Source organism: Marmota marmota, unplaced genomic scaffold, assembly GCF_001458135.2.
Source record: "Marmota marmota marmota unplaced genomic scaffold, marMar, whole genome shotgun sequence".
Taxonomy (NCBI): domain Eukaryota; kingdom Metazoa; phylum Chordata; class Mammalia; order Rodentia; family Sciuridae; genus Marmota; species Marmota marmota.
Window position 1 is genome coordinate 45,713,707 of NW_025999900.1, and position 21,561 is coordinate 45,735,267.

The window sequence follows — 21,561 nt, forward strand, 5'->3', positions numbered from 1 at the left end:
TTAATGATGCAGATAATAAGTGCTGTGACCATTAAGAAGGGGAAGTTTGAAGTTACTTGGGAATGTTTTTTTCTGGGGCAGGTGCTTAGGCTGGTTCTTGGAAAATGGTTCAAATATGGCAGTTAGAGGGGAGGGAAGAGGTTTGGAAAAGCCTTTGTCTTCAATCAACATGCAAAGAATTGCTGTGCCTCCCTGAAGTTTTCGCTACTCTGCTGCCTTTCAAGGGAAAGTTTTCCATGTGTTTCTAGTTCTTGAGTACAATTGAATTACCAGTCCATTGTCTGGTGAGAGCTGTTTGGTCAGGGAGCCCTGTGGACTTCTCAGAAGCTTTTATCCTTTGAAAGAAGCTGTCCTGATTTGCCATTGTTAATGAAACTTGTATGACACAATGCTTGAGTTTAAGGCCCACTGAGAACATGACCGTGTTCTTCCTTTCATCTCGACATGGGGGAACCACATGGCAAATAGAAGCTGCAGAAACCCAGCAGCAGTGCTGTTCCCCTAGTGGTAGTAATTGTCCTGAACTTTCTTATGTCATATCCTAATAGCTTTGTCTTCTGACTGATGGCCTATACAGCGTCCACCCTTCATGAATAAATACAAAATGTTTTGCCACCCAGAAGGTGAACCCTTTGTAGTCCTGTATCTCTTTTGAGCATGCATCCTTAGGATCCCACATGATTACGTTTTAATATTCTGTCCCTGTGCAAGGCTTAGCTTGAAGATTACCAACTATGCAGTTATTGCAATGGATATATATATATTAACTCTGCTAAGTGCTTTTATGTATTAGTTCCTGACTAATACATTTGATGAGTCAAGGGGCTCACCTCCTTGGCTGAGGCTTTCTGGGAAATCCACGGAGTTATCCCACATATTAAGATATTTCCGATTAGGGCAGATATTTCCAAAGGAATAGGTTTATTTTTAATCCCAAGGTTAAAGCAGAAATTGGTATTTAAAAAGAGAGAGTGATTGAAGAGAGGTGCCAGATGGACCTAAGGGGGATTTTAATGGCAATCTACAGGGTAGAGAAAGCCAAAACTTTTTTTTTCTCCCATCAGTAAGATTCAGAGAATGCTTCCAGAATAAGTATATTTATTTATAAGTTATGTATATGTACTATTATGCTTATACATTATTAGCATGCAAAAGACACACAGAAAATTGAAATAATAAAGAATTGAAAATTAGCACAATATTTAATATTTTATTCCTATATGCAAATGATTCTCTTTTGCATCCTCTGGTGAATGCACACTCCATTTAAGAGGACACACTTCTCAAATACCAAAGTAGCGGCATGGAGTAGTATAATGGTTCTCAAACTTTAGGCTGTGTTCAGAATTTCCTGGAAGCTTATGAAAACAGTTTTCTGTCTCTGCCCCAAAAGTTTCTAATTCAACAGGGAAGGGGCCCAAGAACTTGCATTTCTAACAAATTCCCAGGTGATGGTGTCCTGAGGACTAAATTTTGAGAACCACTGTGTAGTTAAGAGTTTGGTCTCAAAGTCAGTTTCCTAAGTTGGACAGACAGCAGCATTCTTGAAAAAATATGTGGCCTTGGGAAAATTATTTTCTCTCTGAATTTGTTTTTTTTTAAATCTGTAAAATGAAGGCAATCATAATTATACTCCTCTTAGAGTCACTAGAGATCTTAATGAGATAATGTAGATAAATTGCCTAGCACTCAGTGCAGATCACCTACAAAACAACAAGCTGCGTTAGGTTCTCTCTCCTCCTTTTCCTCCTCCTCATTATCATTATCATCATCATGAACACCTTTCTAATGCCACTAAGTAGAGTTAGGGACTTTGAGTTGCAGGATAGAAATGTTGTGCCTTTTTTCACTACAATTATGAAAATGCATTTTTTTCCACCTCAGAATTATGCATAAAGAAAGACCATGCTCTAAGAGAGACATCTTTTGAGTTGAATGGTAGAGATGAAGCTCTTTTGCAAAGTCTGCCTAACGGAGAACAGTGTGTTCAGCCCTCTCCCTTCTATGTGTAATTGTTGATAGTTTGTGGCTAAGTGTGTATTTCTGTCATCTTTCGTATATACCAAATTCTTGTTGCATGTAATTCAGTTGACAGTTTTGGTGGTTGTGATTTTGAATGTTTGGGGGGCATGAGAATGGTAAGTTCAGGTGAGTTCTTTGGAATTTGACTAACATTTAATGTTGCTTCTCTCTCTTCTCCCTTCCTCCTCTTCTTGTGCATTGCTAGGACCCAGTACCACCTGCCAGGAAGATTCCTGTGCCAACCAGGGGGTTTGCATGCAGCAGTGGGAAGGCTTCACCTGCGACTGCTCCATGACGTCCTATTCTGGAAACCAGTGCAATGATCGTGAGTACAGTCTTTTCTTACTGGGAAATTTTTCAAGAGGTTCAGAGGTTTGGAGAAACCTTAAGAGACAATGCATAAAGAGACAGCTTTTCTAAAGGACTCATAAATAATTCTCTCCTCTAGAAACGTGGAAAATGAACAACAACTGTTCTCATGGGAAGAGCAAAGGAGACATTTCTTGCTCAATGCTGGCTGTTCTCCTGTATTCTTCCCCTCTGCTTTCCCTTTAGGTTTCAATACTTGTGACTGAGAAGCAAAGGAACAATTCAGGGCAAATGGTTATGTAAGGGGTTCAAATCTCCATGAATTAAGTCATCTGGATAACATTTTTGAGACCCTCTCCATTTGCATTGCCTAGAATTTGGAGGATATTTAAGAATGATAGTTGTTTTCTCAAAAATTCTTAAGTTAGAGGACTTCTTAAGGCCTCCCAAATGAAGAAGACTTACAGAGGTTTTTTTTTTTTTTTTTTTTTTTTCCCTCAATTTAGAAACTTTGATAGCATTTTGGGAGTGTCTTTCAGATGTAAGACAGAAATTTCTACTAGCTAAACTTATTGGTATCTTTGTTTATATATACATTGCTATTCTGTTTGTATTTCTATTTGTGAGTGTGTTCCAGGTATTTACCTGTGTATTTGTGGAAGAGAGTCTGGTGATGATTATTCCTGCACATTAGTGATGCTTTGGGTGCATCTGTTGATTTAGTCTTGAGAGGATTGATTTCATGGGGGTGATTCTAGCTCTGATGATGGAGAGACTTCAGTGCTGTGGGAATCTATAACCTGAGTCTCTATTTCCTTCTCATATTATTTTCCTATCATGGTTATTTTAAAGACAAGCAAACACAATTTGTTGAAGAGTCCTGGGTCCTGCTGATTTTCTAAATGCAGTCTTCATGGTAGATATTTTGTCTTTCAATCCAAACTCATTTGACTTCTTCATTTTGTAAAAAGGCTGCATGATGTTATTAGAGCAAGTAAGGAAGTTAGAGAATAGTGTGTCCACATGGGAGCAAGTGCCAATTACAATGCTATGTCTCTCATGTGTATTTTTTTCCTTGATCTTTATTTCTCAACTTTTTTTTTTGTATGTGTGTAGGTGTCTCTTGTAGTTCTTGTTTCCATTTTCCTCAGTAGTTTTTCACTCCATATGTTCTTTCATTCTCTTAAGATACATTAAAAAGGAACAAATGGGGAAACTGGCAGTCTAGAAAGAAAACTATGTGATACCCATTCATCTAAATATAAGCATATGCCTCCATATCTGTCATGCAAATGGTACAATGCCCGCAGAAGGGGTTGGCATCAGATTGCTCTTGCCAAGGAGCTTGGTGTTACTGAAAATCTTGTTTCCATATTTATGATGCAGAAATACTGTTCCACTCTGAGACAGGCAATTATGGATCAATCCAGGTTACCTGGGGACTCATGCTATACGCTCTTTCCTTTCCCTCCATGAGACTTACTAGGAAGGCATTTTCCCTCTAACTGGTGACATAATACTTCTTTATCCTCACAAGGTTGTTCCTTATCACACATACACCCCATTGTGGGTAAAAAATGGTCAGGAAGAGACTCTGCACACAAAAAAGGCAGAAAGGTAAGTCACCAACTGCAGCAAATGTGCACAATCTTCAGAAGGTAAGTATGTATTTTTCTATTATTGACAAGCTCCTCTGTCATTCAGAGCCAGGTGTTATCTGGTAAAATTCGACCAGTGTTCTTCCCAGCTTTCAATGATTACTTCTGATTTTTGTCAAGAGCAGATTGTGTCTCCATTGAGGATGTGGACTACTGCATTATCTGACTCTGGCAATTTTTTGGTATAAAATGAAGTACTTGGATGAGGATTGGAAAAATGTCAGCTTTCCTTTGTGACACTAGCTTCTCATGCTTCAAAAATATCAGATATCCAGGCTTAGAGCAATGCATTTTGGACTTTATTCTCTAAGCAATGTAGACAGGTCTTTTGTTTTGTAACAGCACAAAATGCTATCAGAATCTGCTTACTTGATCCTCTCCTGGAGAGTATTCCAGGGCTTCTGTTATTGGATGGTGATCACTGAAATGAAGGATGTACATTTTAATTTCTAGAATGTAATAAATTTATAGAATTCAGATATGTAGGAAGTGACTATCAAGTTCAGATATGAATTTTTAACAAAAATCAACTAGATATACTTAAATGATAGGCTATTTAAAATTGTTACAATGGCTGATCCCTATATATGACTGGCATTCAAGGTATTTGGAGGGAGCTTCTCTTTGGGAACTAGCATCAAAGCCACTTCATTCCACATAGAATATCAGTCTCATTACTTTACATCATAGATTATTATTTTCTATATTGACCTTTAGCATTATAACTTGATATTTAATCTCACACATATCTTCAAAATAAAGTTACTTCTCTGATATTCTGTGCATTCAAGTATACTAATAAGTCCTTGGTAGTTTAGTCTGCATAAGGGATCAAGTATTAATCTTCAGCATCATTAGCAGAGTTGAACAGGCTCATGCTTAGCATTAGAAAAAGCATAAGGGTAATTACATATAAAGGAGAAGGGATGAAATCAGTTCATGGAAGGGAACAGGGAGCAAGGAGAAAGGATCCTCAATAGAGAGGGTCAGGGACTGACTCTTATGTGGAAGTAGTGCCATAGAGCCCACTAATGATTGCTTTGGTACCCTACATGCCTTAAGTGGTTTTCCTTTTACTAAATAACACACGTCTGACATAGTAAGCGGAATGTCATCAATGGAATCTGGTCTTGACTTCATTCTTGAAAAGAAATATTTGGAGAACATTGCATATATCTAAAATAAGAAGGATTTCATAAAATGTCATAAGACCATCTGAATTGGTTAAGATGAAATCTAATGGCAAAGACATTTTTTGGAAAAAAAGTTTTGAATCTCTCATTATCTATGAAGCCATTTCTCAGGGAAGCAGACTGACTCTCAAATAAAGGAAATGAAAACATGTCAGTTTATTACTGCGCATCCAAGAATAGAAACTTGTCCAATAGGGAAATGACTAGGTTTTGTATTTTTAAAATAGGTATTTATTTCATCATATGTTAAAAAAAAATGTTAATTGCACCTGATGTAACTTGTAAGACTCTGAAGAAGTGTGTGGGCATTTTAGAGTCTCCCTCACTTACTCTGGTGTTGGTTTGATCACTCGTGACCTTTGCTTTTTTCTTGCTTATCAAATCTAGAGTTTGCTTGATAATTTTAAGATGCTATCCCATAGATGGTGTCTCCAGAAGAAGCAGGTATCTTTTAAGACTTCATTTCATTTAGTATGAGTAAACCACAGATGACTTCTCTTCATTCCATTTTATTCTATCATTCTTTGTGTGAGTAGGTTGGGTTGATGGATGCTGCCAGGTGGATTTCAAGTTCACCCTTATGAAGCTGTGATGGTTTTGAAGGTGTGACACATATTCCTGGGAGCCGGTCACTTTGTGTAACAGTGACTCACTTGTGTGGGTTAGAAAATAAATATCACCTGATTAGAAACCTAAGTATAATTGACTTACTAATAGCTTTACATATTTTAGATATGACTGTCCACCCTTTTATGTAATGGCAAAACCATGAGGAGTTTCTTTTTCATGAGGTTAACTTTTAGGGGTGTCTTGATACTACCATGGACTTCATCATCCCAGAGGCAATTTTGAGTTAACATAGGTCCCAATAACATCTATGGAAGGACACGTAAGTTACATTCTCCAATGGTAATTTTCAGTTCTTCTGAAAAATTCAGAACAAAGGGTCTAGCATCTCAGTGGGTGAGCACTACCTGAAAGCCAACCTAATGGTGTGTGTGTGGGGACTACCTTTGAAGAACAACAAAACAAATGGAACTTGACAAGAGTTATTATGAGGATATTCTTTCTGGATATCAGATTCTTATTGGTATTTTAAACCGGGACTGAGAACTGTAGAAATTCCATATTATGGTACCCACCATCAGAAGAAGCCAGAATCTCTTTTCCATGCTGTGTGACAATGCCACTCTCACTGGCAGCCTGTTGTTGAGTTCTTCTTTCCACAGTATTGAAAAGTATTGCACAAAATCCTACCGTGCTGCTTGCATCCACACATACCCAAAGTGTTATCCTTTTTTAGGGACTTTGTGAAAATATGAGTTTTAAACAACACATAATGATCCAATAAGAGAGCTTATCCTAAACTATTCATGACAACTGCTCTGAGTTGCCTATAATTTGCTGATCTCATTATTGCTTTTGTGTTTGGGAGAAGCACATGTCTACAGGAACGGCCGATGGCACATGAATGCTTAACACATGTCAGGTTTCTGTGTTTATGAGTCCAGTGTTGATTTTGGCTTTGTTGAATGAGGATGAGGGAATATATGTGGGTCCTTGGACCACCATCAGCAGACAGCTATCCTGTGCTACATTGCTAGTAGTGCATTGCAGGCTACGTGTTGGAGAAATTGCTGGGCTCACACTGGCATGTGATAATAGATGTTCTTTGCTTGCAACAAATCAATAGCAAGCAGCTGTGGATTGTGCAGATAGTGGAGTGTGAAGCACCTTTTCAGACAGTTTTCTACTGGAGTGGCTGTTAAGCTGCACTGTTGGCTATTGATTGGCCTTTTGCTTTTTATTTATTGTGTGGGTTTATTTATTTTCTTAATGTAGGTTGGCGTATTGATTAAATCTGTTAAAAACACACTTCCCATTCAGGCTTCAGAAAAAAATAAGCAAGATATGCATTACTTAGTGTACAAATGAGGGGGCAGATGTATGTATGCTAATTCTGTCTCTTGGTTCCATATATGAACAAAAGCATATGCTATTATAATATGTTCACATTTTGTGTCAATTATTTATTCCTCACCTCTGTTTTCAGGTTCTGTTCATCCAGCAAATAGGTGCTATTTCAGTTGACTTGTAAGGTAATTGTTTGTGGCTGAGAACATTCTCTATTATTTATTCACTCACTAGATATTTCTTATTTGTAGATATGATCATGAATAAGATATGCTTCTGTTCTCAAAAAACATTATGGTCTAATGGGGGAAGACACCTATGAAGGTGTTTCAACAGAAATATGAGCAGTAGAGAGTGAAGAGTCATAACGGGGAGTAACAGCAGCTGTCCCTGGGGTTGAAACACCAGGAAGAAGCACAGCTGCTCTTAGGACAGTTTCCATTGAAGAATGAGCCTTGAAAAGTTTGTAAGTACCTTCTTAGCAAATATGAAACAGAAGAGGTTTGGAGAGGAAAGGTTGTACTCTAGCAAGTAAGCAGAGAGAAATATGTTTCAGCCACTGTTACATTCTTGCACCTTTCCTCCAGTTATTTATATAGTTAAGATCTTTAAACTTTGTACTTTGATTTATTTGGTTTAACAATGCATGCATTTAAAATATATATATTTTTAAAAAAATATTAGGTTTCCTAATCTCCTTTAGTATAATGCATATCAAAATGTTCAGGTCTTGGGGTGAAATCCCTCTTCCCCAACATTAAATCCATCACTATCCTGGGTAGAGGCCTAATAGAACTCAAATCTTGATTAATCTCATTGATTTATTGGTGATCTTGGAAATTTATTTATAATGAACCAAAATTTTAATATATATCTTATTAAATTATAAAGGCTATTCTAAGCATAGTCATTAATTTAATTGGCTTTAGAATCAAAGTGATTTAAATGCCAGGCCTAATTCTTTATAACACTGTGATACTGAATTTATTCACTTAGCCTCTTGAAACTTTGGTATAACACACAGAAGATATAGGTACTTAATAATTAGGTGTGGTGGTAATTTTTATTTTTAGCAATAATATTTGACATTCATTGAATCCTTACCATGTTCTTGAGACTATACTAGGGCATTCATAAAGATGTTTTTATCCCTTTAAACATCTCTAAATCTCTAAGAAATATGACATTACTATGGTCATGATATTAACAATGAGAAAACCCAGGTCCCAGGGACTAGCTGAGGAGGACTTGGGTCCAGTCTATCTTCTATGCAGGTCCACATTCTTATTAGCTTTGCTAATTTTTAGTCATTATGAGAAATAATAAAAGTTTAATACCTGAACTAATTATTAGACCAGGGTGCTTAATTCCAGGCAGGCAAGCCCTGATAGCCAACCAAATTATGTAAGACATAGGACTGGTTCTTGATCATTAATTCTTCTGGAATTCTGAACATTAAGTAGTTCTGTCTTAATACTCAGGTAAGGCCATTTTGAATCAGAATACATTTAATTATAGAATTAGAATATCCACCTTTTTTCTGACTGTGTTTTCATTCTCTGTGGACCCAGATCATCTGATTTCCATGTGTTTATATTATTGTGATTCTAATATTTATCATGGACAAGTATCGCAGATGAAAAGACTGTTGTGAAGAAAGAGGGTCTATGTTCAAATCTCTCACTGGCCCTCTTTCTCCACACCAGGATAGAGTTAAGTGACTCTATCACTTAAAATCTGTTACCTTGGGCAAATTAATTAATTCCTCTGTGCCTCTAAAATGCAGATATTTATAGGTCTTATCTGGTAAGTGTGTTGTAAAGATAAATTGCATCTGTAATTGTGAAGTTTAAGACATGGTACATTACCCCCTGTGGAACTGTTGGCTGCTCTTCAATATGATTTTCAAAAAGTTAAAAACATGACTCAGACAACCGTAATTTTTATAAAGTTAAAAAACAATGCTTATATAAATATAGAATGAGTGTGTGTTAAATTTATATAATTCCTTACCAAGGGAAACAACAAGATGGTAAAAATGTAAATAAGATAGCAAATGAATATTTGAAGAACTAGATATTTATGGGCACTTAAAAATGATTAGAATACAAATTCTGGTTAGATATAAAACTAGTACATGTTTCAAAGAGCTTGAACCTCTTAGCCTTTGATATTGTCTTTCTGTTGAACATATATAGTACTGAAAAAATATCTATGGATCATTTGCAGATAGTAAATATTAGTGTTGAACAACAACAACCTCCCATAGATTTAAATATTTCTTGAGTGTGTCTGTGAAGCAATGTCCTTATATGACATTAAAAGGGCACATGGTTATTCTTCTCAACTCTTAGTTCTAAGTTATGGGTGATTTTTATTTAGAATGTTACCATCTATTCAGTTTCAAGTCCTTTTTTACCTCGATTTTCTCTTTTATGCAATTATCTTTTACTTTTAACTACTTAACTATGCACTAAAGACTATGCTGAATTCATTGTCATTGTGTCATTTAACCCTCACAACAACCCCCCAAAATAGGTACTCTTGTGATATCAGAAGGGAAAATGGACATATGGACGAGTCAAGTGATTTGCTCAACGTAATAAAACTATCAGGTTGGGGGCTGAAGGTTCAGAGTAATGTTTGGCTGCAACTGTGGGATCTTGACTGAGGTCAGGATTCTGATGAAGCTTCATCTGAAAACCCAGGTATTTAGGGCCACATTACCACAAAACTTAACTACCTTTATTGGCACTGTACTTTCTGGGGTGTATGCTGTTATTTGGGTGAGGTGCTATATGTAGTTTTTACTCGTCACATCATGTAGTTTTAAAAGGGGCAGCATTACTACTGATTGGTTCAGGTAACAAGACCAGAGATTCTATTAAAGTGTCATTTTGTCAGTTTGGTACATCTAGGCAGGAAAAGGGCTGAGTCTAGAAAAGTTGTAAAGACTGAGTGGAGCTGCAGGAAACATGGGCAAGATCTGGAAGGTAAATCAGGTACAATAGAAGCATTCATTCATGAGTGGCCAGCACCAAAGGTAACGCCAAAGGTATTTCTTTGCACCTGTCTTTTATTCTTGACTTCACAAATATTCAAGGTAGCCATAGGATGACATTTCAACTCAGGGTCTTCTAAGAGCAAAAATGAAGGTACAATCACTCCAAGGAACGGTTCCACAGAGTTGGGTTTTATTGCTCTTGCTTATAGTTTCCCTGATAATCTGGGGATTTGGGGAAACCTCAAGCTATAACAATAGCTGGTATTAACATACATGCCACATCAAACAGATTCAGCAAGAGCAGCAGAGATTGCAGCTTTCATTTTACACAAGCTTCCATGAACATGAAATGAGACTCACGTGTGAAGCATTAGTTTTCATAGATCCCACCCGGTACTTGGACCTATGGTTCAAGGAGAGATAGTCTCAACAATTCAGGGTCTTATAGTTCCTTATAGCTTGTCAGGGATTATTATGAGCTGTTGGAATTTGTGGCCTCACTAATTTCATTTTAGCCGTCTTCAGCATGCTGTATTTGTAGACCATTTTTATTGCTTATGTTTAATTATAGCACATTTATTTCTGGTGTACTTGGCTAGTTACTTATTGATGGTGATAGCAATAATCTGCTGAGAGCCCATTGGTTCACAAAAGATAATTTTTATATTACCTTGTTAGTCACATACAGGTACAATTTTAATGTATTTTTCAATATAGACTCATAATTTCCTACATTTATTTCCACATCTAAAGGCCAAAAAGATGTAAACTACTTTATCTTGTCTTGTAAAATAGAGCTAATAAATATAATTTTGTTCCTTTCCCTCATTTTCCTCCTTTATTTCTTTTTTAAGGGAGGGGCAAATAATTTTTTGATTGAGATAAAATTTGTATTCTGCAAGATCTTACATGTACTATGGCAAAGGTTTATACCCATATAACCAATAACCCAGTGACTTCCCTGAGAATTACCCCTTGCCCATTCCTGTTAGTCCCTTTCCCTCTGAGGCCACCATTATTTGAATTTGTATAACCATACATTATTTTTGTCTGGTATAATGCAGAATATGATCTATCATGTCTGTTTTCTCTAGATCTGTGGGATGTTTTTAAGATTCATCCAGGCCAACTCTCTATTCTAGCCACCTGAGTCTCTCTTGGCTCTCAGCTCCATCTCCTCAAATGTAGGTGAAGGCTGGACTGGGCTCCTTCTAGGGTTTCTCCTTCATGTTCCATGGTGCAAAAATTCTCTGAAGGCAGTAAGCTGGGACAACTCAGGGCTCATCTTCTTCATCTTCTCTCATTCAGCCATCACCGTCTGTCTTTGCTTGATGTCCAGTGTCTTACAAGCCATTACTTCCTGAGTTGTCTTTTCCCTGGTTGTATTAAGTCTTGCAGGTTCAATTTCTATTATCTCATCTATGTAGCAAGTGAATGCTAACCTGATCCTTCCCATCTGACTTTACCTTTTGCACTGTGAGGTCAGGGGAAAGGTGGATACAACCCATAATGTGCTCTGTTTCAAGCACAAGTTTTCAGAATGATCTGAGGCTTTAAATGAATTCCAGAATGGCTCTGGCAGTGTGGAATATTCTGAGATGTGATTTATTTATTTATTGGAAAGCACTTTAATTATAATTATAGGCCTTATCCCATCAGAAAACCTTCTGCAGCCAAAGAATCTGCTGTAAGAAGTTGGTTAAGTACCTGCAAATGTGTCTCCATCAAGCATTTCTTCATTTGAGTATCTGTTATGAGGTCCCCGTTGCTTTTTCTCTTCAGTCCTCTGATAACACTTGATTAAGCTCAGTGGGTGCAGGGATGGATTTGGCTTGTGTAGCTAGTCTTTCTTATTATTTTCTTTACTTAGAATTATGGTTTGTTTTCTCACCTACCTTTATCCTGTGGATCTTTGCTGCCTGATCCATGTCTCTTTGCCAAATGAAATTAGGAAATGTTTATAAACAAAGAATTGGAGACTTTGGGAAAATGGAGATGTTTCTATGCCAGGTAATGTTTTGGGCATTGATTTTTCCTTGTTTTGATCTCCAGGCATATTATTTTGCTGCACATCTACAGAAGTAAAGGAACCACATTGTTGATGCTTTTTATTAGTAACTGAGTTTTTTTTTATTAGAAAATTATACAAGCAGCCCACTGTTGAAAACTTGGAAAACAAGTCCAAAGCAGTATAAAAATATGACATAATTTTATCAGTTATTAATATGACTTTGTTTAGAACATGCATAGTGTCAAACAGATAATGGACATTCAAAATAAAATTTGTTGGATGAATGACTGAGCCTTGCATGTTTTCAAAGTCTGAGTTATGCACAGGTCCTAGTGTTCTTTTAATGAAATGAATAGTATTTCCACCAGCACTGGGTGTTTTCTTGCCAGAAGGAATGCATTTAGGCATACTAGAGTTATAATGAGCATGCCAATATGTAATTTTCTTCTTCAGATGAAAAATGGAAATGTCAAGATGTTTTCCTTTTCTTTCTCTCTCACCTTTCTTCCTTCTCACTGAAAATCTTGCAATTTCCAAACAGTTTTATGTAGACACATTTTCATACAAATGAAATGGTTTTATAGTGGATTGTGGTTGGAGGGAAAAGACCCTTATAATGTATATGGGCAAAGAACCTTGTGATCCCGAATAGCTCTTTATCCCCCCATGTGGCACTCACTTCCAAAGAGACACTGTGCTTTATTTAACATGATGAGATGTCTTATAATGCCTAGTACCCTCAAGATCTTGTGAGACATTACAACTCTTCAACCTGAACATCGTTCATCAACAACCCCTGACTTTCACATTGATCAAACGATGCTAGACAATTGAAGAAGATATCAAATGTAAAACACAAAGTTCCTTGATTGTTGCAGACCTTGGACTGCAAAATTTTCACATCTCTGTGGGAGAATCCAGGCAAACCTAGTAAACTCTTTTATAATTTTCATGAGTATTGGGAGGAAAAACCAGCATCTGAATCTAAGGTATTATTTCCTGGTAAACTCACTAGATATTGTTTGAGTTCAGCCCACAACTAAACCTAAAATCACAGTTTTACCCCAGGAGCTTACAGGAGTAAAATCGAGTGCAAGTTTGTATAAAGAAAAATAATTACATATAAATATATATGTATGTACATATATATTATAAATATACATATTATAAATAAATGTATATTTCCTTTGGGAGTTTTTCCAACTGTTCTGAAATATTTTTTAATCCAACTAACTTTGTTTCTTACAAAATTACAGGTAAACTTTTGATTGCATCTCAAGTAATTGGAAAGTCATATATTTCTGTAATTGTGAGGGTAATGTGTCTGGTTGGGCCCCTGATCAGGTATCTGTCTGCCTTTGAGGATATTTGGCAGAAAGCCACTTTATCCCATCTGAATTCTCAATATGTGGGGCATAATTTTATCTCCAAAAAAGGATTTAGGCAGGAAGATGTCATCTGGGATTTATCTATCCTTGAAAAAGAGTTTTCTTTACCTAAAATTCCCATATGGCTTCTTTATGCTGGCACTCAAGTGTATCATCCAGTTAGTGTCCACATCAGTGCTCTGGTCTTGGGAGACTAGGAGGAAGGCTTTGGAAAAAGACATATATACAGCATATATATTCAGCATATATACATCATGCATATATATATATATATATATATATATATATATATATATACACATATATACATATATACATATATTCAGCATATATATATCATATATATATATATATATATATATATATATATATATATATATATATATACACATATGTTCAGCATATATACATCATGCACATTTAACTATTATCCTGTCTCATGCAAGATCCCAAGAACAAATTTAAAAGAATGTATTAGAAAAAGTGAGTTTAGCCAAATAAACTTTCAGTGTTATTAAAGGCTTTATTCCAATCTCTACAATATACCACATTTATTTCCAACATCTAACTTATTTAATTTGCATTTGGATTAATTTAGCATATTTTCCTATTATATAAAGCTTAATGAACAATAAACACAGCTATAACCAAATTTCACAGCTATTTCTCAGTGTGGGGTAACATTTTACATTTAGTTATATTTGGTTTCCTAGGTAATATGTGATTGTGGCTATAATTCCTAAAGTTGCCTCTCTTCTCACATGGAATGTTTTGGTGGTGAATTCTTCTGACCTACAGTCAGGAAGGAAGGAGAAAATCACTTTGAAACTCTGTTGAGACCATCTTGGTGAAAATCGGCAAGGGTATATTCAGAATCATTCTCCCTTCTGTTTCTGTGACAATCTTCAAGCCTCCCTCTGTTGGTCTCCTTGCTTGTGTTTCTAAACCCTACCGTGTTTTCCAGTTCCCAATAAATCTTCCTCAAACACCAGTTTTGAATTTTACTCCTTTGCTTATGAAGTGTCAGTGACCTTCTTTCAATTGAGTACAAACCCTACCCTTGACTTCCAAGAACTTCTATAATTTTTGTTTTTAAAATCTGACTCCTGAATGGTGTCCCTGATATTCATGGCTTCCTGGGCCCTCCAGTAAAGCCATTTTTCTCGACTGTCACCAGCATGTTCTGTGCTCACTAGGCTCCATGCCCTTGCTGCTATAGTTCTTCCTCCCTGGAGCCTGGAACATTCCCTGTGGACCCTGAGAGCTCAGCACCAGTCTCATCTATTCTCTTGAGTCTTCTCTCACCACTTAACATCATATTGATCTCTTCTCCCAAATCCCACTGCGTTTATTTTCAGATCAGAGCAACAACCTGGCTCAGCATCCAAAGCGGATTACTTTGGAGGTGAGAGTAAAAGGTGGATTTTAATCCTGGCTCCTTTCCTTCTGACTCCTTGGCCTTTGGCAATGAATATTGTGCAACCTCACAATACAAGCTTGCAAGAGCCCCAGCTTTGGGGACAGGCTTAGAAATAATGGACACAAAGCAGAGTCTTAGACCTGGGAGTTTCTACGTAGCAGTTTATGTTACAAAGGGAAAATTTCTGTTAAGGAAAAATATCACCAATAAATAACAAGTAGAATTTTGAGTAGATTAGTTACCACTGCTGTTCTACCTTTACCATATTCCCTAGAGACCCAATTTTCCACCATTGTGCCGACTCTGTTTTCCTCTAGGGTTGAAATTAATTTGACTGTGAGGGTGGGGGTAGGTGGTAGGATTACTGTGATTAGATTATTCAAATACCTTAGATGTTCTGTATATTCTAATTTTAAGTTTAAGCATATTCCTGATTATGGGTCCATATAATTCAACCAAGTCCTAAGTAGATTTTGGATGACCCACTACTTTACCTAAAAACTTCCTGAAGTTTTAAAAGTGCTCCAGTGATCCCACAGCTTCCAAAAGCATGGTGAGGGCTTCTGCTACCTTCAGTGATTTCAGGTTCTTTCCTGGAACACAGAATTACTGACTAGTGAATCTTTGGCTGTTGTCCTTTGTAAGAGATGATTCTTCCAGCCTCTGCTCTTGTCGCAAATCTTTACAGACAATCTTACCTGCATAGATATTATTTTTAAATCTACTTATTTAAAGCAGTAAACTATAACCTAACTTAGCTTTCACAAAGGATTATTTAGAAATGATAACTTCATAGCCACTTCTAAAGCCAGACCAGTCCAAGTTCAATATTGATCTGCTTTAACTTCGAACATAAGCCCAGGAAGTAGAAGGCCCACAACTAAACCCTTATTCCCAATTCACAGCAAAAATCCTTCAAAGAAAAAAAATCAGAACTATGGGGTTTCTGGTTTATTGTTTGAGTGACCTAATGTGCTAATTATTGCCTGCCATGGGAAGATGGCTTTGTATTGATCTCCAGTGGAGTTTGACTGAACAAGCAACCCTGTCTCAGGGACATTATCACATCCCTGTTACCCAGGATTTCTCCATAATGGGCTCAGCTGGGGGATTAGACCTAAAGCTTAATCATGGTGATTTTGATAATCAGTTCCAGCAAGCAGAATGCTGCTAGCTTTTTGGAACCTGTGATGCTGATAGTATTTGAGAAAAGGAAATATACTGAGTGTGATGGCTTAATGTGCAGGCAGGGATTGGTGGGGAGGGAGTCCAAGGGGGAAATTTCAGCCATCTTAAGCACTGGCACTTTTGAGAATAATTAGGTAGGAAATCTGTACTTCCTGTATCTAGTTTTTTTTTTTTTTTTCCCTGAGAACCTCAGAATTTAGCTAGAATCCTTAGATAATGACGATTTAAATTCATGGTAAAATGTCTTCACCTGAGAATGATTTTTCTCTTTATAGTCAGTTTATTAATTAGAAGAAAGTGTGATTTATTTACTTCTGAGTCTTTGTACAGTAGACATGTGTTTATATAAATAGCATTTATTTTTTATGACAAATAAGAAATAAGTTGCAAATGATTAAATAATTACAATCCACAGGCACACTGTTGTTTCATAATATATATTTTCTAAATGTGAACAACATTCCACACAGCTTTGACATCTGTGTCCTTGATAATATTTGGACATGCTGTATTAATACAGTATATCTGGAAGCCTTCTTCAGTAAAGGATTTTTTACTAATCCCTTTATTTCTGGAATTAGATCTCGATTTTGTTCAGAGACATTTCTTTTTTGGAAGTCCACCTTTTTAATGATATTTCCTCTGTCCTTTTCACCAGCATCTACTGACCTCTGGTAGGTGAAGAATATTCTAAACTGACTTCCTCTCTGGAGGCCCCTAGTCCACACTGTCACTTAGTTTTCTTAATGACTTCAATTTTCATGTTGTGTTTCTTCCTGGTAGCTAGATCTCCTCAGTTGCCTGACCACGCAGCAAAGAGAAGTCCCTTTGTTGTTCCCACTTCCTGAATTCTCACCTGTCTCCTACCGTGAGTCCCTGACTCTACTTTCTATGCTCAATAGTCTTGAAGGTTTACTTGATTCCACACACTGTCTAGAGTTTCTAGAAAGGACATTCCCATGATACCCTAAAGCCCTTGCCTCATGGCCTGCCACCCACTACCTGCATTTCAGGTAAATCCCTCTGCTTGATTTCTTGGCCCCTGCCTTCTGGCTGGAAAAGGCATGTGCTTGCCCCCTGATTCCACTGAAAATCCATATCCTCCTTCCTTACGTCTTCAACCTGTTTCCCTCTGTAGAATCCAAGCTTTCTCCCTAAATTCTATCCATTTCTTCTTCTATTCAATGATATCCTATTCTTTGCTCTCGTGGGTGTTATCTATTATACACCTTTCTTCATGTTTCTTCACGTCAAAATGTATCTTGATGTTTCAGCACCTTGAATCTCTATAACATGGCTGTTAACACTGTCTAGGACCTTGCTCCAAAGGTAATATTTCAAGTCCTCTAGAACTAACTTTCGTGAATTCGAACACCTGTAGGAAAACTCTTCTTTTCCAATTGTGCCCTTCTCTTTTCTGTTCTGACCCACTCTTCTTTCTTGATCATCTTTATAACTGGGCCCTTGTTCAATGGAGTCTTGTAACCTCTTGAATATTTGTGTGGAGTTTATGTGTTTAAGCAGTATACTTACCTATGTGCAATGCTTGTTTCTAATTTGGATCAATATTATATGATTATCTTTCTTGTGCATTGCTTAGCAGAGTGTCAGTCATAGAAAGAATGGCTTTCTTGCTCTTTTTCTTTTACTAAATATTTCTTTATTATGGTTGCTATCACATACAAGTATTAGTTAAATTTTCTGACTCACTATTAAATGAATTTTATAAGGTAGGTCCCATGACTTATTTATTTTTATGTTCCCAACAAAAGGCATTCACCATGTATTGAACTTACCAGACTGTAGATGGTGAATGCATTTTTCTGGTGAGTATATGAAATATTGTTACTAGTCAAAGGTAAAAATTATGTTAGTTACTTTTGTGTCATATAACTATGACAAACAGCCTGAGATAATCAAACTATAAAAGGAAAAGTTGTTGTTGTTGTTGTTGTTGTTTTTCTGGCTAACACTTTAAGAGGCTTCAGTCTCTGCTTGCTCTGCCCTGTTTCTTTGGCTCTGTGGCAGCACAGTACATCATCATGGAAGCATGTAGCAAAAGAGGCCAATTCACCCCATGGCAGCTGGGAAGAAAAGAGAAAGAGGAGGGCCTGGATCTGAATATCCCCTTCGAGGGCAGCCCCTAGGACCTAACTTCCCTTTACTAGGCCCTACCTCTTGAAGGTTCCACCACCTCCCAATGGCACCATGGGCTGAGGATCAAGCCTTCAACACTTGGGCCTTGGGGGATATACAAAATCCTAATTTTCGCAAGGATACTAACAACAGCTTACTTTGGAGGAATATAGACTGTAGATTAAACTACTGTAATATGCCATGAAAGGCACAAAAACATTAATTCATTATGTTTATTCATTACTGCTAGTACATGAATCATTTGTAATTTTTATTTTTAAATACCTGAATACCTTTTTCCATCTCCACTTTTGGTGTAAAAAATAAGCCTCTCAGGAAAGCACTGACTTTTCCAAGGCCCCCGAGCCCATGTTTCCAAGTCAATATTTTCTAAATAGTGTTTTGTAGTAGTGTGTCCCACCAGCCCTATCCTCCTTTGTACATAATGATTGAGACCAAGGGAAAGGGCCAGGCAGGGATGGCAGAGGTACTAGGTCTCCCTGAGGGAAAGAAGGAGCATGTCAGAAGAGGAACTCTGAGTACTTGGAAAGGCAAATAAATACATGACCCTATTGTAAAAATCAGTATGCTGTATCCTAAAGAATATAAGCAACTAATATATGGTCTAAGTCATTCTTGGTATCTTGTAAGGAAATTATTTTACTCTTACAGTCATCTTATAGATGACTTTTGTTTTTTAAAAAGTCCCTCTCTCTTTTCTTTTTTTTAACTTCACTAAAAATGAATCCCATCTCAAGGTATTGTGCAGAGCCAGTGTCCCTGGATATACCTCTTTTACAGGATTCAATGATGTCATTTCCTCTGTCATTATACTGCATGACCCCTTCTGCTCAAGCTTAGTGTCACATAGAGGGAACAAGTTGAGTGAGGCAGGCTGGTGAGAGAAATCGGGAATTGTTTGGGGAACGGAAGGTCTGGTTGTAAGAGAAGGCTTAAAGTGGTAAGAGGTGCCATATGATCTGGAGCATCAGGGCAGGGCGGGTCTGCAGGAAAAAGACTTGGGAAGAAGAGAACCAATGGGAATTTTTGCATAAATGTGTGGTGTGCACATGGCTATGTCTTAGAAAAGCCCTCCTGGCAGACTTTGAGGGGGTTGGTTGGAATAATACTGTAAGCCTTGAGGAGACCTGACATCACTTTCTTTTGTTCATCACCAAATATCCCAAACCAGGTACAATGTCTGACACACAGTGAGAATTCCATGAATATTTTTGGAAATTATGAGTGAAAGCTAGAAAACCACTGTAAGGCTCTGGTATAAATGGTTAAAAAAAAAAAAAGGATGAACTAGAATAGTAGCATTGAGAAATTTGGGATTAGTCTCAACTTGAAAAATACACACTGAGCAAACAGCCAATTACAGTATTCAGAGAACTGGTAAAGTGGCAAACATTTAAGAAATCTGCTCCATTCATTTGTAATTTTATGTGCTTTAATTATTATTCCTTGTTTTAATTTTTTAGAGCTTTACAACTAAGAATTTTTTAAAGCTAAAAAAATCCCACCTATATATTAAAACCATGTTTTTCTATTGCTCAAACAATGTATAGTTTCCAGTCATAAAATGTCTAAAAGGTATGAGATCATATTTGTTGTATAATTTCCAATGAGATAAATTGTTATGGTCCCTCTGATTGAATTATAATTTTAATACCATTGATTGTGAATGGCTGAGAACAAGTTTACCCCAAGTTCATTTTTTTTTCCTCTGATGTAAGTAAAATTCTGGTACTGTACCCAGGCTCTAGGCATCTAGCTGAAAGATATTTCAGAGACCTTTGATTCTTCCTCCCTCAGAATCCTCATCAATTTCCCTACCACTAAACAGAAATGCTTGAGGCATTCAAGACTGTTATTTCCTGCCTCAGTTTGAATATGTACACTTTTTAATTTTTAAAAGGATAGATTCTAAATGTTTGGAGTATGGGGATAACCTCTCCTGCAATAGAATATATATGTGTATATATGCAGATAAGTGTATATATACATATACATATACATGTACTTGCATGTGTTATGTATATATATGTGTGTGTGTGTGTATATATATATATATATTTAATATTACAGAGTTCTGGTAAAAAATTTTATGTAGCAAAGCCTTGATTCACATCAAATACTTGAGATTTCTTTTCTTTTCTTTCTTTTTTTTCCTGCACATTTTGGTGTGCAACTTACCAAGGAATGCATAAGATATACCCTGGTTGCATTTGTGACAGTTGTGTTCAGGGTACACATGTTATAACATTGAGATCCATTTCATCACGTTATTGCTGCTCCTCATTGCCTGGGGTTGTCTTTTCTGTGGACTCTCAGTAGAAGGGAAGCCTAAGGTATAGTGGTGTTTTGGTACAACTCAGTCATTTTATATACCTGGAATTATTTCTCAAAAAGAAGCCTTGAAATTCTTTTGAAGGACAACAGAAAACAAAACAAAATAAAATACACTGATAGTAGGATTAAGTGAGAGAGACTTAGAAGCCATGGTCATCTACTACCCCTGAGGAGGTAGGCAAAAGGGCAGCTCCTATTTGCTTCTGCTAATCCTATGATTTTCTGGTTCCTTGGTTCAGAAAGTTTAGGCTCTGTCAAGTGGTTAGAGTGGGACAACTCAAGGTTACTCAGATTGTTTATGATTTTGTTTTGTTTTTTGAGAAATAAAAACCCTACCACTGTTTTGTAAAGTGTTTAGGTATCCAAACAATTAAGAGTTATTTGGTGTTGTAGGAACTCAAAATATCTTACCCTTTGAGAAATTAGAAAATTATTCCTCTGAATCAACTCTGTTAAACATTGTCAAGTAGAATCTATTTAGAATGAAAAGCAGTGGTATGTTGTTTTTTAAAGGTCCAATTTAATTTTAAAATTATAAAAAAATTTCAAACATAAAGTATGGAAAATGTTACATATCCTTGTACCTTTATAAGTGTAAATATTTTACTCTATTACAGAACACTGTAATTTACTTTTTAATTTCTTTTTAAAAAGCTTGTGTTCATTATTAAACACATGCAAATGATATTTCTAATATGTTAGTATGTATAAAATATAAAATAACAAAAAATTGTCCATAGGCCTTCTACTCAACTTAGCAAGTTAATTATGATTCCCTGTGTGTGTGTGTGTGTGTGTGTGTGTGTGTATATTTGCTGGGGAGTAAACCCAGGGCCTTGTACATGCTAAGCACATGCGCTTTACTACTGAGCTACACACCTTGTCCAAAAAAAAAATCATAATTGCTGTGAGCTGCGCATTCAAGTCTTCTATTATTTCTCCCACAAAAAAAAAAAAAAACAG

At 36.6% G+C, this 21,561-nt stretch overlaps 1 protein-coding gene across 36 annotated transcripts in view; it reads left to right on the top strand.

Moving 5' to 3' along the window:
* Positions 1-21,561, top strand: part of Nrxn3 (neurexin 3) — a 1,555,288-nt gene that overhangs the window by 755,965 nt on the left and 777,762 nt on the right. For all 36 annotated transcript variants that reach the window (XM_048799086.1, XM_048799081.1, XM_048799099.1 and 33 more), the window contains one exon: positions 2,228-2,347. In XM_048799086.1, coding sequence (XP_048655043.1) covers positions 2,228-2,347 — 120 coding nt within the window. The remainder of the gene's footprint in view (positions 1-2,227; positions 2,348-21,561) is intronic.